General features: G+C 40.5%; 1 protein-coding gene across 14 annotated transcripts in view; it reads left to right on the top strand.

Moving 5' to 3' along the window:
• The window catches only part of ZNF521 (zinc finger protein 521), a 230,586-nt gene that overhangs the window by 195,693 nt on the left and 16,991 nt on the right, over positions 1-17,902 (top strand). For all 14 annotated transcript variants that reach the window (XM_030943682.1, XM_030943694.1, XM_030943693.1 and 11 more), the window contains 2 exons: positions 5,194-5,325; positions 8,002-8,117. In XM_030943682.1, coding sequence (XP_030799542.1) covers positions 5,194-5,325; positions 8,002-8,117 — 248 coding nt within the window. The remainder of the gene's footprint in view (positions 1-5,193; positions 5,326-8,001; positions 8,118-17,902) is intronic.

Here is a 17,902-nt window from a genome sequence, read left to right as displayed (position 1 = left end):
AATAAAGATTACAAATGGAAAGCAATTTACTTATGCAGAAATTCTGCATGCGTCAAACTCATTTGACTATAAGCAGTGGGTAAACCATTCCCATCCATCTTGCGAGGTCTTAACCATGTCCAAGCTCATATCCCAGCCACGTAAGGGCAACAGTAAGCACCAGTTCCGTGCTGTACAGTGGGTACTTTGTTCTTGCCTTCCTCATGGCGTTGTTGGGCCCATAATGTGAAGGACGTGCTGACTTGTTTTACGATGTACCACACCAGGGAATGCAGTGCATAGTTTTCTGTTAGATTTGGAAAAGTGCAGGCTTTATATTAAAGGTTCATTTCTTTTTCATCCTTCAGCTAACTCATTTGCACTGTAATGTACTTTCCTATTCCTCCTCCTAATACTTGCTGCTTTTTTACCTATTTTGCAAGCCATATTTTTAGTCTAATCCATACAACAGTTGTCTAAAATTCCATAGCATTGCTTATTTCTTACCTATAACTCTTAATAAAAAATAGGGCTGTGCCAACCTATTATATCCTTAATAGAATATTCTAATGGTTATTAAATCAATTGACTCTGAATCTCACTTTAATAAATGAGTCAGACAGTATTTTCCAATTACTGTCAGCCGCCACCTTTCCAAAGAGCAGATTATTTTGATTGAATTTTTTAAAGCTGCTCAGCACTTTTTTTAAATTTTTTTTTTTACTTTTTTTTCTGCCTGAGTAAGAGCAAAGAGCAGCAGCTCTGTTCTGCAGGGAAGGAGAGCCCTTTGGACTGTATCTGACACTCCATTCCATTTCAGATTTATCCCAAATGAAAACTGAAAATGTGACATTTCACTGGCCCTTTATTTATTAATGATATCATATTTTGCACTTCCATAGCACCCTATCAAATTGTTTGCTAAACATGGAGAGCTAGACAGGGGCCACTGCGTAAACAGAGCCTTTTGCATGCTCTTTCCACATCTGGCACCTTTGCAGGATTTGCCACATCCTGGCTCTTTCTTGCCAGTGGGAGATAAAAGGCTGGCTGTGCTTTTAAATTGTCTAGGGAGAGCAGAGAACAGGGACAAAGCCTTTTTCCCCCATCCTTCCACAGTGCTCTGTGATCCAGGCAAGTTGTGTGTCAAGAAATACAGTCTTAAACCCTTTCACAGGCAGATGGGAGTGATTCTGGGTCTTCTGAGTGTGGTAGATAATCTTGGACTCTTCTCCAGCTCCACTATCTTGGTTGTATTAAAAGTCTTAAGGGATAGTAATTAGGTCAGCCTGTTAAAGTAGAAATTAAAAATTAGCACCTCTTCTTTAAAGATGGGTAGTCTGAGAAACACAGGCCACACTGTCATGCCCAAGGTGATAAGAGTATGTCAGTGTTGGAGTTTGGAATGGAAGCCAGAGCTCCTGATTCTTCTGCCAGTTCAGTACCCTTAGCTGTCTTCCTTAAATTTAAATCATGGCTGGTCTCACATTCTTGAATTCAAGGGCTGGAACCTTGCCCTTTGTTCCAAGGATGTAACAAAGCTGGTGATGTGCACAAGATGGGTGAAAACAGTGGGATTTAGGAAAAATATTATTCTGTTAGTTATACAAATGCAGTCTTTTTTTAAATATGGTCTTTAGAACTTGGAAACTAAAAGCATTTCATTTTTAAGAGAAACTTAGATTCTGCACAAATTGATGTCTCTTGCCTGGGGAAGGTTTTTATCTGCCCCAGGCGAGTGGGTGAGGGGATTTTTCAAACCCTGTTTATAAGCCTTTAGGAAAATCACATTTGCAACATAGAATAATCAAAGTGATTTTGATATTTGTGACCAGGAAGTCACCTTGGATCTGAGTAATATGGCAAATACAACAAGGGTCACATTTAATAGGGTTCAGTTCTTCTTGAACAAGTACAATTTCTGTGTAATTAAAATTAGCTTTGCTTCAGCATCAGGAGTGCATGCCTTTCTTTCTACTTTTTTCTTCATCAACTAAGGTAATGGAAAGACAAAAAAAAAAGCCTTTTCTGTTTTCTGTAGCGTCATATAAAAATATTTCTTTTTCGGAAGTCTTTCTTCCTTGGAATGTTTGAAGAACTCCCCGTTCTGTGTTCCCATGCTCAGGAATGATTAGCATGGTTCATTTACACTTTGCCAACAGTAACTCTGTGATTTGAGAATTGTCATTGATTATTTTCACCTTGACTTGTGGAAGATCCTGAGATGGAGCTCCTTTTGTCCTAACTGCTTTGACTATGTGTATCAGCACAAACAGGTTGATGAAGAAACTTCACCTTACCTTCCTGTATTGTAACTGCACATTGAGGGGAACTTTCACCATCTCCAGAACTATCTGTTCAATAATGACCATGGCAAAGACATGCATATAGGAGAAATATTGTGTGTCAGTCTGTACAATCCTCATAATTAATTAGCAAGTTCAGGAGAGACATTTATATGAGATTTGTTGAGCCCTCCTCCTCTTTTCAGGATGCTGTTCTGCAGCTTTGCCCGCAGCTGTGGGTTGCTGCCTGTTGGAAGTACACAGCTTGCAACCTGCCTTGGAGGATGGGTCTGTGTCTCTTAGATCTACAGACTGGAGTGTGCCAGGTTCTTTTCCTTCATGCTCCCTTTGGTGGTGCTTGCATGGGCTGTGCTTGTCCTCTCTCAGCAGTAGCAAAGACAGACCACACTGGAAGGGTTTGTCAGTGATGGTGGAAAATGCCAAATCACAGGCAACTCTTGATAATCCACTAAAATTTTCCCTGCTAATGGAGTAGTTAGCATATATTTGATAAATATTTTTTTTTTTTAATGAAGAGTTACAAAAGGTGTCCCCTACAAGATGAGAAAGTGTCACCCACCTTTAACCTTCCCCTGGAAGTCTTTTGCAAAGGATTTTATCAGCTATTGTACCTGACTACCAGCGTATGTGGCTGGGTGGGATGTGTACCTCAGCAGCCTGTGCTCTGTTGCCACCATATTCCAGTCTCTCCAGAGAGGCCATGGTGTCAAAACAGCTGAGATTGACCTCAGCCTTTGCCTGAGTTTGTGTTGACAGCTGTACTCAGTGGATCCAGCTATAAACTGGTGCCTGGTCAGGCAGGCTGAGAGTCCAGTTCTTCTGTCTCATGTAGGTAACAGAGACAGGCACTTCAGCAGCAACAGTCTGTGGGCAGGGGATTGCCAGGACCACCAACATTTTTCAGCTGACACTCAGAGCAGGCCTTCCATTTCACACCCTCTAAAAGCTCTGCAGCATGTATGTGATGATGCAGAGCAACACAGCGTCCCCAGGCAGGTGCAAAGGAGAGCCCTTTATTGCAAAACCCAGGCCTTTTTAAGCAGCTAGCTTGTTACCATAGTATAGTTTTAAGGCACAACAAGCCCAAGTCAACCAACCACCGTACACCACGATGTGGACATGGGGCAGTCACGCAGCACATCTCTCACATCTCTCACGTCTCTCTACCCCTATTCCAACTGAGTCACTCTCCTATACTTCCCTTCCACTTAGCCTAAGTAGCAGGCCTGAGCCATGATTTTACAAGGCCCTTATTTTATAAGGTTTTACATATATGCAGCAGAGGTAGTCAGGAACATTGAACACTGCTTTCAGGAAGGATTGGGTAGAAAAGGAAAGGAAGTTTGCAGTTTGCTGTGTCTGCATGGGAGCGTGTAAACCTTTGTCTTTGTTGGGTTTCATCTGCCCCTTTTCATTGTGCAGGGTTCTGACACCACGCAATGCTATGGAAACCACGCAATGCTATTTTCAGTGGTTCCACCTGCAGAATGGCCACCATGGCCTGGCTTAGCTCACACTGTCTAATTCCCCTCCTTTGGCTAGAGGTGCCATGACATAGTCAAAGGCTAAATTTAGCTTTTGGACTAACAAATGAAAGCTGGGGGCCACTACTGACATTTTTTTCAATTCTTATAAGTCACTAAGGGTCATTTGGGGCAGGAATGTGCCCCCACTCAGCCGCAGGAGTGCCATGTCATGTTCTCTTTACACCAGTGGAAAGGATTGTCATGTGGGATGCACAACATTGTCTGTGCTCCCAATATCCTTCCTGAATGCCCGTCACCAGGGTCACTCATGGTCGCTGCAGGCAGCGCTGTGTCTGGCAAGAGGTCGGCAGCCTGGCATTTAGATGTTCAGCATGGGCAGGGCGTTCTCCTCAATCTCTCCTTCCCAACTGAGAAATGGCAGGGAGCTGCCCCAGTCACCAAGCACTCCATTCCCACTTGTTTTTTAATAATCGGGCACAGTATTTACCTGTGAGATCAATGCCACTCGTGTAGCACACCGGTGACATACAGAAGGACCTTTTCTAAGCGGCGCTGTGGGAATTGAGGCCTCTGCAGCAGGGCTGGAAGCCACTTCTTACCTAGCAACTGTTTCTAAGTAGGACAGCCGCTGACTGCCCTCATGGCGGAGTGGATGAATCCTGCAGCACCCTCAGGAAGGGAAGCTGGTGCCAGGCACCAGCCAGCCTTGGAGGACAATGGGAGGAAGCAGAGGAACAGGCGGCGGGGAGCGGGAAGGGTTTTAAAGCCACAGGACGTGGACGGGAAAGCTGCGTCAGAAGGCTCATGGGGACTTCTCTGGGCTGTTCAGAGGAGAAATGCAAATAAAGAGGGAAAAAAATCCAGGATTGTCAGAAAGAGAGGTCTGAAATCCTGCAGCTTGCAAAAGGTTTCATTTATGCCCACAGGACTGGGAATGTGGAGTAGGAGTGGTGTGAGGGTATAAACTACCCACCCTTCTCACGCCAGTTACAAGAAACTCCACCTCAGCCAGAGTGCCAAAAACAGCATTCACAGTTCTTACCCATGGTAGACAGGATGATGTGTGATCAGCATTAAATTCCTCACGTGCTGTTTTGCAAATGTACTTGGTCGTGACTGGGTGGCTCTGCTAAGAAATGATGTTTCAGGTCATAGTCATCATTTCCTACTGAAGGCTAATGCTCTGCATTCCTGCATAGTGCTAATTATAAGTGGAAATCTGTGGTTTTAATGCCCAGTCAAGCTCTGGATATTCTGAAATATTATGGGTAAGAGAACACTTCAGCAATTGTAGGTGCTGAGTGGCATCCAGTTTCCTGAGCTTAGGAAAACAAAAAGTTGCTCCAGTTCACAGATTGTGTTGGACTTTCTCTTTGTAAGGGCTGTGGTGAATTTCAGTTTTCCTTTGATTTCTCCTGCAGATGAAGGACTGAACCATGAATGCAAACTCTGCAATCAGACATTCGACTCTCCTGCCAAACTTCAGTGCCACCTGATAGAGCACAGCTTTGAAGGCATGGGGGGCACCTTCAAATGTCCGGTGTGCTTTACAGGTAGGAGCCCATCACTGCTTGTCCCAGTCATGCCCTTAGCTTGACCTTGCAGAACTCCCTGAAAAAATGTGTTGTGTGCTGGCTTTAGGTCAGCTTTAGGAGGGAACATTACATTTTGCTCATTAATAATATTGATTAGAAATCGTTTAGAAAGCTGAGCTCCTTGGAAGGTCGGTCATCCATCTGTAAGAAGTGCATTTCAGGCTCTTCTATCGGAAGTTTGAGTTTTTATAATTACAGAAGTGATAGTCTGTTACCTTCCACGGTATCACTTCCATGTTTCAAACCTGCCAAGGTGAAAGCTATCCATAAATTTGTGCTTTAAAGCCACAGATGCTTCATCTAAACCAATAAAACTCAGAGCAGAATTTGGCCCCAGTTCCCAGGCATAGCCTGTGCAGCCGCATTCTCCTCTGATGGGGTAAGAAAGCCCACATGCGTGTGTGTGCTGGCTTGTGGTGAGAAGAAACACCCTTGTAATGTGCTTTACAAAGCAAACCATGCTGTCTTGCCACAAGTCAAGTTCTGCTCTCCCCTGACACAAGTCCAAGTGTGGAATAATCCTCCCCAAGTCAGTGCTGTTATTCAGTAGTAAAACCCAAGTGAGAAAATAACTTGACCCAGTAGGGCTAAGCACTGCAGTGTTTGGGCCATAATGAAGAACAGAAAAATGCTGTTGTTGGAAATGAAAACACATTAAAAGGATGCCTACTGAGTTGTTGTGAGTTTTTTTAAGGACTTCCTAATAGAACATTTCATAAAATGATAACCTAAAACATGAGTGTTACTATGTAGCTCGCATGCCCAATTTTGCTTTAAAAGATGAAAATCAAAGATAATCACAAACATGACAAAACACACTTTGGGTATTCACACATCAATGGCATGCTAATTCTGGAAGCCATTCAAGATTTCTGTTTTCCATTAATGGAAGTGGAGGATTTTCATTGATAAGCAAATAGACCCTTTAATACCTTCATTTTACTCCTCTTTGTTTGGCAGCTCCACGCCCAGTGAAACCTAAGCGAGTGCTACCAAGGAAAATTAAATTTGAATTTTTCATCTTTCAGATACAGTGGCTGGTGATGATTATTACCTCTCTGTGTTCAGATTTCACACATTTCTGTGGGTTATAAAATTAAAAAAATGCATAGTTTCTCTTCACTGCACAGCTTGTCTGAGCATGGGTAGTACCACCAGAAACAGTTTGTCTGTAAAGTGTCTGTCTTCAATAATTCTTTCAGTTAGGCATTCCTTCAATTTTTTAGTTTTACCACTGATTCTACAATTTTTTCCCTTGTTTTTGCTTACACATTATGGTGTGATCTTTTTTTAGTGTGATGTCATGAATCTTCCATTTCCAACTTTAGGATGTTGTAAATGCAACATAAAAACTTGCATATGTAAAGAGTACCCACTGAGAGCTCTCCATGTGACCAAGATCCCTGATAAAACTAATCCTTCCATTTCTGAGCCAGTAGCCTTGTGAAATATGTTAAGGAACATGGAGATAAGTCGATTCCAATCTGTGCAAAATTCTTGCTTTTTGCTGATGGGGTAAATAGACAGTGAGCATTAATCACAAACAATGATGCTTTATTAGCAATGTGCCATTAAATTACTTCAGCACATCTTGCTAGAATATTAACGAGAAGTAAAAATCACCAATATAAGTTTTATATGGAAAATGGAATCTGATCTTTTTTTTTTCCAGGGTAATGAGAAATGTGATTAAAATGTATGACTCAGAAGAACAATATTCTGATGTTTTTTGTTGCCTTGCAATTAGAATAATTTTAATGATTAGGAGTGGAGTCAAAGTCAAATGCCAGCATCTTTAATAAATCCTTTCCCTGCCTATACAGATTAATATTGTAGATGCAAACTTTTTTAGGTCACAGTGCACCAGGCATCCATCAGAAGTCAGTGCTGCCAACCCAAACACTGCCTCTGGCATATACAATTTAATTATTAATAGTATGTCTCCTAGGTAAACTGTTACACAGTCTTAGGGCCTTGTTTTGTAGTCATTAAAATTGAACATGTTTATATTATTGAAACCCTTGCATTCAGTGTGCAGGCAGAGTTGATCTTAAAGTATCCAAAGAGAATTTACCTGCAGTTCTGTTTCACATTTATAGACATTGCCCCAGTATAGCTGTGGGATATAATTTTTAACATTAACACATTTAAATACAGAGCTGTTTGTTAGCTTTAACTTTAGGCGGACAGAGTAAACAGGACTTTGGCATCCGTGCTTTTCAAACCTGTTGGTTGTCAGGAAATAAGTGTTGTGTGTGTTCAATCAAAGTGCAGTAAGCATGAAGAAATAATTCTGAACAGGAAATGGCATTTTCAGACACTCTATAGATGAAATCTTCGTTGGTTGTCCTGACAGGGTCTTTTGTTTTTTCCCTTGGTCAGTTGTTGGGTTTTTTCCTTAAACCAGAAATCTTCTTTTTTTTCAATTCATTTGTTTTAGAAGAAGCCTCACACTTTGTAGATAAATGACATTCATTTGTATGCATTATAGCAGCAGTGTAAGGTGAAATCTGAATGCAGTTGCCTAATTTTACATCCTGGAATTGCTCAATGCTATTGAGAGATTGTTCATAAAAAAACTCTTCACTTACGATATGAAATAATGAAAAGTTTGTTCTTTGTCTAAAATTTCAGTGTTTGTCCAAGCAAACAAGTTGCAGCAGCATATTTTCTCAGCCCATGGACAAGAGGACAAGATCTATGACTGCACACAGTGTCCACAGAAGTTCTTCTTCCAAACAGAGCTGCAGGTACTACACTTGTTACCTGGGGGTTATAAAAGCATTATGTATTTGATAGCTGAGTTCAAAGTTACACTTGCCATGAACCTCCTCTGATTCTTGCTTATCATCAGGATGGGAATTAGAGAAGGTCAAGAGAAATTGCAGGTGATTCAACCCATGCTGCTTCAAAAAGATGTTGGCAGAAAGCCACCTGGTACAGAGCTGAATTTCAGGATTCTTGCACTGTAGATTCTTTCAGCTCAAGGTATTCTCTAGGAGAGAGAAATGGCCATCCTGTTTTTCTGCTTGATAGCCATAAAACATTAGTAAACCAGTGAAATGGAAAATAAATGTATTCTTTTGTCTTTAAACGCGAAAAGCTATGCACTGAAGTAGGAGTGTAGTGATGGCAGAGAGGGGAAGTAGACAGAATTTCTCTTTTGATTTGGTGGGGAATAAAAATAGAGTCAAATTAATATATTTTTGGGGGCTGTTATCAGATTTGTAATGGTACTGTTTATTAATGGTAAACAAAAGGAGAGAGAGAAAGAGAGAGAAAGGAAAGAAAGAAAAAGAAAGAAAGAAAGAAAGAAAGAGAGAGAGAAAGAAAGAAAGAAAGAAAAAGAAAGAAAGAAAGAAAGAAAGAGAGAGAGAAAGAAAGAAAGAAAGAAAGAGAGAGAGAAAGAAAGAAAGAAAGAAAGAAAGAAAGAAAGAAAGAAAAGAAAGAAAGAAAGAAAGAAAGAAAGAAAGAAAGAAAGAAAAGAAAGAAAGAAAGAAAGAAAAGAAAGAAAGAAAGAGAGAAAGAAAGAGAGAAAGAAAGAAAGAGAGAAAAGAAAGAAAGAAAGAAAGAAAAAAAAAGAAAGAAAGAAAGAAAGAAAGAAAGAAAGAAAGAAAGAAAGAGAGAAAGAGAGAAAGAGAGAAAGAGAGAAAGAGAGAAAGAGAGAAAGAGAGAAAGAGAGAAAGAGAGAAAGAAAGAAAGAAAGAAAGAAAGAAAGAAAGAAAGAAAGAAAGAAAGAAAGAAAGAAAGAAAGAAAGAAAGAAAGAAAGGAAGAAAGGAAGGAAGGAAAGAGAAAGAAGGAAGGAAGGAAGGAAGGAAGGAAGGAAGGAAGGAAGGAAGGAAGGAAGGAAGGAAGGAAGGAAGGAAGGAAGGAAGGAAGGAAGGAAGGAAGTGCAGGTATGCAAAAGCCAGTTATGAAAAGAAAGAAACAGGAACACAAGGTAAAAATTACTTTTAACAATAGAATTAGGACTGGATTTTGAAAAGCACAGTAGATAACTGAATTAAGAAGATGTAAAGGACACAGAGTGTAATTATGATTTGTACAATCACCTCCTAACAAGTCTATCCCATCTAAAATACACTTTCATTTCAAAATACATGGGCTCCCAAGCAACTACCTTCATTTATTTTGTTGTAATAAACAAATGACACGTTTTTCCACTCAAAATTTATTCCTGCCCAAGACTAAGGAAAAGATTTTGCTCTTTCCATCTATGCCTCATTCATTGAAACTTCAACATAATTGAAGCACCTGGTTTTCTAGTGAAGGACACAAAAGGGTGTCACTACAGAGAGAAACTCTGCACCACATGGGCTAGATGACCGTGTGTTGGTAGCTGCATGCTGCAGAAGGCTCCTACTAGACCCCATCTCAGCATCCTTAGTGACAGCCTCCCTCTGTCTTATCTACACTTGCAATAAGGAAGAGGTATTCATTTACTTATACACTTAATTCATTAGGTTTATTATTATTTTAATTAATTTGGATAGCCCTACCTCAGTGGAGAATGCATTATGTTTAAAAATTGCAGTGCCATCATGCCATTTGCATTTATTTGTTGGGATCTCTGTCTTTCTGCTCTTACCTCTAGTTACCTACCCAGGCTGCTGAAAGGGCAGCAAAGCACTCAGGCACAGCAGTAGGTACTGAGTTTTGGGGTCTGCTTTTGCTGAAAATGCATTGATTTCCAGCCCACTCTCACTTAAAACCTATTCTAGGAGGCATGGCTTTGTTCAGGCTATCTAACACCTAAAGCAGCAGAATCTTTGGCAACTGTCCTCCAGGTTATGCTTCTCTATCCTTTCACATTGCCTTGGTTTGTATTGGGGCTTGCAGCATAGCTGTATGTTTATTCTATCAAGAGCAGTTCCTTACTTTTTAAATTAAATGTGCATCTAGCATTCTTCTCCCATGCACAGGACGTGCTGATCATGTCAGATTAGAAGGTAGGGTCAGCACTCCATGGTTGTAGGGAAGGCAGGGTGGAAACATGAACAAAGTAGAGCAGGACAGAATGCAGTAGCATAGAAGTCCTATCCACATGTATGGTTCAGCTGATAATTAAAAGGAATTAATTCAAGCAAACAGAAAATATATGCGTTATAATGGTGCTTAATTTGGTGTTTGGCCGAGTGTGATTCTTCACTTAGCATTTTCTGGGTCCTGTTCAGAAAGAGTAGCCTATAGGAACATAAGAATCCCCTCACCTTCTCAATACAAAAATCAAGAAAGACTCCCTTTAGAAGTTTCCATTATTTCAGTCCAGGCGCTTGCTAGGAATGCAACACAATCCCACAGGACCGCATTCCGGTGAGAACAGAGAACAAATGACCAGTCCTGAAAATCAAACCTTCAATGTTTTGCTCAACCTTCAAGCTGAAATAATGAAATTTTACAGGAATTTGCTCTTTGTTTTAAGATCCTTTTGACACTTGCTTTGTACTCTGTACGCTGCTTTTAAATGCCTTTGCGCTCAATAGCTGCAGAACCAGCTTTAAACTTTTTTGGATACTACCTGCATATGGAGGAGCAAATGGAAACCTTCTGTAACAGTTAGAAGTTTATGCTTTAAGAGTGTTTCAAGTTGTGAATTTTTGTACTTATATGTTTAAAAGGCTATGTGGTGTATTTATGCTTCTGAAATGGAGTTGAAAAAGTGTGTCCCTAAAAGTGTTTATTCTTTAGAATAGAAAGCTTTTAATAAGACATGCTTAACACAATAAGGGCTTGTCTGAAATAGGCTTGTACAAACAAGGAAGCTGAAAGGTAGATGCATTTATAGGGTGCCTAGATTTCCCCCAAAAGATTAAAATCTTCTAATTGAACACCTAGACCATTTAGTTCTCTAGAGAGGATGGATATAACTAAAACAGTGTTCTCCATTCATTATCCATAATACTGAATTTTTAATTGATAAGGAAGTAAAGAAATTTATCACTAGTTTATTATTGAATTTTCATTAAATTATGAGAAAGGAATTTGTACCTATTAAGACTTCTTTTTCCTGCCCACATGCTCTTTCCAGTGCCTGCTCCTTTTTGCCTTAGTCTTATTGGACATAGGCTTAGATGTTTGCTCTGGTGTTTGTGTCTCTCTTGTCTTTGATAAGGAGTAACCATTGCTTTCCTATTTCCAGTGCTAGTATTAATTCCACAGAATCAGAATTATTTGGGTTGGAAGGGACATTAAAGATCAACTGGTTCCAACCCCCTGCCATGGGCAGGGACAGCTTCCACAAGACCAGGTTGCTCAAAGCCCCATCCAACCTGGCCAGGGACACACCATATTGTGGTGTTTGTGGGGAGGAATGAGGTACCCTTGTGGGGTGTTAACCAAAGTGAATGAATCAATTCACTTTAGTTTTATGCAGATGTTGTTGGATCAGAGAGGTACCGATATCCAATAGAACTGATGAATAATTATACATTTTTCCCAGTGTTTTATCAGTGATGATGGTTAGTTTTCAATATGATGCTAGCCAAAATTACATTATTTCAGCACCATTTTGTCCAGAACAAAAATGATATCTCTTTTTGGTGAATTAGGACATTTCCTTAACTTCTTGTGACTAATAATTAGTTGCCCCTGGGGTAGTTAAGTGTCCCCACTTTAGAAACATGAAAACTAGGGCAAGAAATAATTGGATCAGCAGTTGCTTCTCATCCTGTTCAAAAGAGACCTGGCCTCAGTGATTCACGCCCTTGCTGCTTCCCATCTGGACTCCATCAGCACAGAATACCTGGGCATGGAGCCATCAGCCTGTAGGATGTTCCAGCTAATACAGAGAGCTGCAGCACTGGCCCTCAGTAGCAAAGGAGACCAGGAGCATATTCAATCAGCTCTCTTGCTGTCTATACTGCCTTCCTACATGTTTGTCCAGTTGTGTTCTAAGACTCAGTCCTTAATCTTCTTGGTGGACTGGGTCAAGCACGTCGCAGACATGACATGAGAAGTTATTCCCATTTGGAAACACTGTGGTAGTTGACCAAGTTCTGCTTTGTGAGCATTTCTATCAAAGAGCTGGAGATTTTTCCTCAGAAGCTAGAACTTCCTCACAGACTGGCCTGTGAGAGCATGGAACAGACTTCCACAGCAGCTAAGTATTATGACAGATGTCCTCAACTTAGGCTTCTGAGAGCAGGATGCACCTACATGTGCCAATGGCTCCCTTCTCTCATACAAACTTATACCTGTATGTAGATTTCTAAACCTTCCCCAAAATCCCAACCCACAGCAACAGAGCTCTACCAAAACAAAATACACAGCTCCTTCCCCAGGGAAGGGATGAAAGAAAGAATGAAGCACTCATAGCAGATGTTACTCATGTCGCTTCAAACAGCAGGAGAACATTCTTAGCTCCCAGTACAAGCTGCTGAAACAGAGCAGGACAGGGGTAGTATAGAAGAATCTGTAGAAGTTTTATGTAGCTTAATGTGATTCCTTCTCTGGATTTCCAGTTTTACCATTTTCTTGTTCCCAGGTTACCACTGTTGAAATTAATCTAATTTCTTCCTCACTTCTTTAAGGGTTAAACTTTCCAAAGATCTCAGCATTGAAAAATGCTCCCAAAAACTCAACATTTTACAACAGCCTTTAAAATACCCTTGACCTGAGCTGGAGCAGAACTAAGCAAGCTCTAGGCTATTTCAAGAACTAAAGGCTTGACTGAGACCTTTAGTGGAGACAGTGGCAGAGCTGGGATTCAAACACTATGTTCTCTCATTTGGGGGTCAGCTAGAGAAAACTGCTAATTAACCTGGGCTGGGGTTGTCTCCTTGTGGCAGAGGCCTTCTGGGGCCAGCTGGGAAAGAGGTTGGTGTAGGAACAGCATCAGCCATAGCAGCAGTGGCACAGCTACCTCCATCTAGGATTGTTTTGCCAAGGCCCCCACATTAGTTGAGTCTGTGTGCCGTGTAGGTCCCAACAGCAGGGGAGACCGTGAATAATTTATGCTCTTTACACAAAAACAGGCACAAAACTTTTAAACCTGCAGGATGTTTTCTTCACACAGAAAAGGCCTCAAAACATTTTTTTAAGAGAAATTGGAGATTAGTTTTGGCATTTCTAGGTCCCCAAGCTCTTAGGGTGAGGAGTGGAGCATAGATGCTGGCTTTCTAGGCCCCAAAGGCCAGGAGCCAGCAGGGAATAACTTTGTCAGCTCTTCTTAAAAAGAAGCCTACCTGGAATCCAATTAACAGTCAAAGCTTTAGGCCAGCATTTTCAAACTCAGTGGCCTATTTCTGAGAGGGTGCTGAGCACCTCCAGGTGCAGATAAGGCCAGGGGAAGATGCTGGTGCTGAGTACATCAGGAAATCAGGTCAAAAATGCCTGAAGTTAGGAACCTTGATAAAAGTATAGGTGCTGAGCAGCCACAGCCTCATTTAAAGTTTCAACAAAACACTTTTGATGCCTAAATACAGGCATCACATTCATTAATGTTGGCCCTAGTCCTTAGCAGGAAGTCAGGTTGCTGCTCTCAGAGCAAATGCCTAGGAGTCAGAAGAGCTGGATTCATTTGTAAGGTCAGGTACTAACTTACTCCACATAACCATGCGTGCTCTGCATCTTGTGAGTGAGGATGATGATAATAATATGTGTTCCAGAGATACTAGGTTTGTAATTAATGGTTGTGTTTTAGGGGACTAGGCTGAGCTGCATGCATTGCAAGTTTGCTTTTTTTCCTGAACCCTTACTGTGCATTCTGTTTCAGATAGATATGTGTGCATCAGTATGTGCACATCTTTCCATGTCTTTCAAGATTTAAAAAATTCAGACTTGTGTTCCTGAGATTTGAGACTTTTTCCCCCTAGAAGGGGGAATTATTTTCTTTGCAAATTTTCTCAAAAAGGCAATCAAGAGAAGCACAGTGGAGGCACTCATGCATTAGCTCTTTAAGGACATACCTTCTAAGTGTTTCCCTGCAAGTCTTTTGCTTCAATGTCAAACAAAGTTTAAATACAAAAAGAAATTCTTTGAATTCCCTTCCAGTGCCCCTTCCCTCCTGGGGACTGAGGGGTGTTATGGCCACATTAGGTTTTCATGCGGTAATTCTTTTCTAAATAAGAAATTTCCAGGTTTGGAGCTTGTGAGTTCACCCGCCTTTGATTGGCCTATTCAAATGTAAACATTCCCTGTGGGTACTTCATTAGTTCATGAATATTTATAGCACATTGCAAAGCCCACCAAGCCCAAAGAGCCAGAATTTTTCAGGGACCATTTTGATTTTACTAAATAGTGCTTGTCAAAGATGAGCTTAATATTAATGTGTCTTATTTGTCTTCACATACTTCATATATGAGTAACTCTGCATACCACAGTCAGCCTGTGAAATTTTCTATAGTCTTTCCTGTAATAAGGAGGAAACAATATGTTCACAACATCCCTTACACATTCCCTGTGAGAAGAACATTCCTTAAATTTCTGGAGGAATTGAATCACAATTATGGGTTTGTTTTTTCAGATGCTTGAGTAATATTATTGATGAAAATACAGAATTAATTGGCAAAGTACAGCATTTAAGTGATGGATATTATATTTAAACTCACATTTTAATCTTGAAAAGAAATTCAGACTTAAGGAACAATAAAATGCTAAAGAACTGAAAACTAAATATACCATCTTAGGTGACACTCATAAAGTACCTATTCAAAAATAAGCAAAAATTTATATTCCTTCTCTTTCTAGGGGACAGAATCATACCCAAAAGCATGTGTGCTTGAATATATGTCCCTGTTTTGCCTACTTCTTCCTGTTTATATGCTCGTATGGCAGGATTCTTTCTGTAAAATATAAGTACCTATTAAAAAAAAATAACCCATGCATCTGTTCTCCAAATTGACTCATATGGTCTATATTAAATAGCTTCTGCAAAATCAGGTAATACAGTACAGTTTGTAATCCTTATGACTGCAAATCCTTATGACATGCAAAAATGTTAAATGAAATTCGTGGTTTCCAGTCTGAAAGCAGCAAATGTTGTCTCTGAAACGTATCAGTGATGTTACATGTCAACATTAAAATCATAATTTCTGAGGTGTTTTAGCAAATAGAACAGTGAAGTGTGCAAAATTTCAGCCTAAAGAAGCAAATCAAAAGTTGCTGCAGAAAGAAAAAGGCACAGAAATGCAGAAGAAGAAGGGAACAAAAAGCAGAGGAGTAGAAGAGAAGCAGAGAGGAGATTATGGGACAAAGAAAGAAACAAGATAGAAATAATAGTGCTTGGGGAAGCAAACATTTTTTCTTCTGAGTGATGCTGGTAATAATGATAAGGCACTAGTAAAAATAAATCATGGTAGTAATAAGGGGAAGTTCAGTTATTACATAAAGGGCAGTTTCTACCCTCAGTCCTTACAGAAACCTCAGCGAACATCAGAGAGTGCTGTCATAGACTGAGGGCGAGGAAAACAGTAAATGTATTCCCTGACCCACAGATAATCATTAGAAATGGAATTCTGCCCTTTGCAGAAAATGAGGTTTTATCATCTGTGCCCTGAATATTTCAGCCTACACCTTGCCATTAGTCAGATCAGTTGGCACATACACCTGGAGTAAGCAGAAGAAATAAGCACTCTGTTTGCAGGCGAATAATTTCCTGGTAGATCAGTTCAGTTCTGTTAATTGTCCATCCATTAATTCCTTGCTAATGTAGTTGATATCGATGACTGATTTTCTGTGCTAAACAGGAAGCACCACTTCTTCATTCTAGGACACATTCCTTCCTACAACTGCCCTGCTGTTATCTACCAGTAGCTGCCATTATATTATCTTTCATCTGGCCCAGAGCTGACAACAGATGGCCATCTCCGGGACTGCCATCAGTGTGACTTTATGAAGCATCCAGCTATGGTGTATTGAGGAGTTTCATGGCCAGTTCTGCAAATCTGATTTCCCTTCCCCCTACCCTGCTGCTGGCCCCCCTCACTCCATCTCCATGAATAAGCTCCTTATTCCTGGCTCCACTCTCCACTGGTCCTGTCATTTCCCAACGAGTGGTGGCACACAGTTATCACTGGATGTTTGCAGCTCCAGGTCTGCCCCCACTTCCCTTTGCAGCACTGGCACAAGGTTGTTGTTGCTCCCAGCATCCTCATTCCTCCATGTTTTCAGTGAACCAAAGCATGGGCACAGGGGTTTGGTAGAAGCAAAACTGCTACCTCTTAAGATCTCTAGTTCAAACCCTACCTTCTTCCACTGCAGAGCACCTCCTCAAGCTTCAGGGTTTTTTGTTGGTTTTTTTTAAGTTCTACAAGACATGCTGTCAAACCAACATTGAGTATATTAAGTGTGAAAGAAGCTAAAATATCGATTAGAGACCTAAAGTGGAGAAAAGTGTAAAATTCACTAGCATCCTGATTCCATTGACATGTTAGATCACTTGGAAAAGCTCTTTCAACTGTGTGGCTGCTGTGCATTTTGGAGAAAGATATATTGTTTGCTCTTGACAGAGTTTTCTAGAGACAGGTACCTCCAGAGCCAACCCGTATTTTACAAGAAATTCACATTTGTGTCCTTTATTGTGATACTTGCAGCAAGTCTACAGCTAGTGAGAGTCTCTGCCCTCAAGCTATAAAGGAGTAAAGCTCCATTGTTGGAGAGAGAGCAGCCGCCTGTGAAAGGCTGAGATGTGGTAGGTAAGATGAATACTGCTTAAAAGCAATGCTTTGCCATGCTGTCATTTAGAACAGGAACACTGAGGATTTAAACAAAAGTGAAAGGCATGGTAAATGAATCCCTTTAAACTGGTCAAATTTTCAGCTGCCAAAAATAACAAGTTTTCTCCATTGATATGTTCATTGAGTAGGAGGAAAGTTGGGAGGGGATGAATTCCCCTAGGGAGGAGGTGTAGATAGTTTGGGAAGACAAGGTGTGGTCAGTGATTCATAAAAAGACACTCCAGTAAACAGCAAACTTGGCTCAAAAGCAGTGCTTTTTCTTTTTTTTTTTTTCCCGCCTTTTGCTTTTTTTTTCTCTCTTTACTTTGTTGGGTTTTTTTTTTTTTTGGTTTTGGGGTTTTTTGTTTTTGTTTTGTTTTTTGGGGGTTTTTTGTTGTTGTTGTTTTTTTGGTTTTTTTTTTTTTTTGCTGTCAGGGGCAGGGTAAGAGCATCATTGGGCCACTCCATTCTAAGCATGAATGAAAAAGACTCTGGTGCAGAGTGGCTACACAACTGGAAGTGTATGTTGCAAAAAATGTGTCTGTCCCTCACCCAGAAGGAGCATCTTTTAGGTTTAGCATTTCTACCTGTTATTGGAGTCAGTTTTGCCATGCTTTGATCAATCCAAGGCGTAAACATTTTGGATGGGAAAAGATGTAATTTTGCATGCTCTTGTGATTTTTTTGTTTTTTAAGTTGAGCTTCTTTTCTGTTCAAAGCTGAAAATAAGTGTCCTCCACCCTGTTAACAAAGGAAGAGAGAAAGAGATGATTCAGTTCTCATGAACCAATACTGCTGAGTTGCACACATTTCTACGTGCAGCTTTAGTTGTTTTTCTGTGTTGTTATAGCCTCGTTTTGCGGGAGAATCGCTAGGCACAG

Source organism: Camarhynchus parvulus, chromosome 2 (genome assembly GCF_901933205.1).
Source record: "Camarhynchus parvulus chromosome 2, STF_HiC, whole genome shotgun sequence".
Taxonomy (NCBI): Eukaryota; Metazoa; Chordata; class Aves; order Passeriformes; family Thraupidae; genus Camarhynchus; species Camarhynchus parvulus.
The sequence above is the reverse complement of the archived record's forward strand: the minus strand, read 5'-3'. Positions and strand labels throughout refer to the sequence as shown.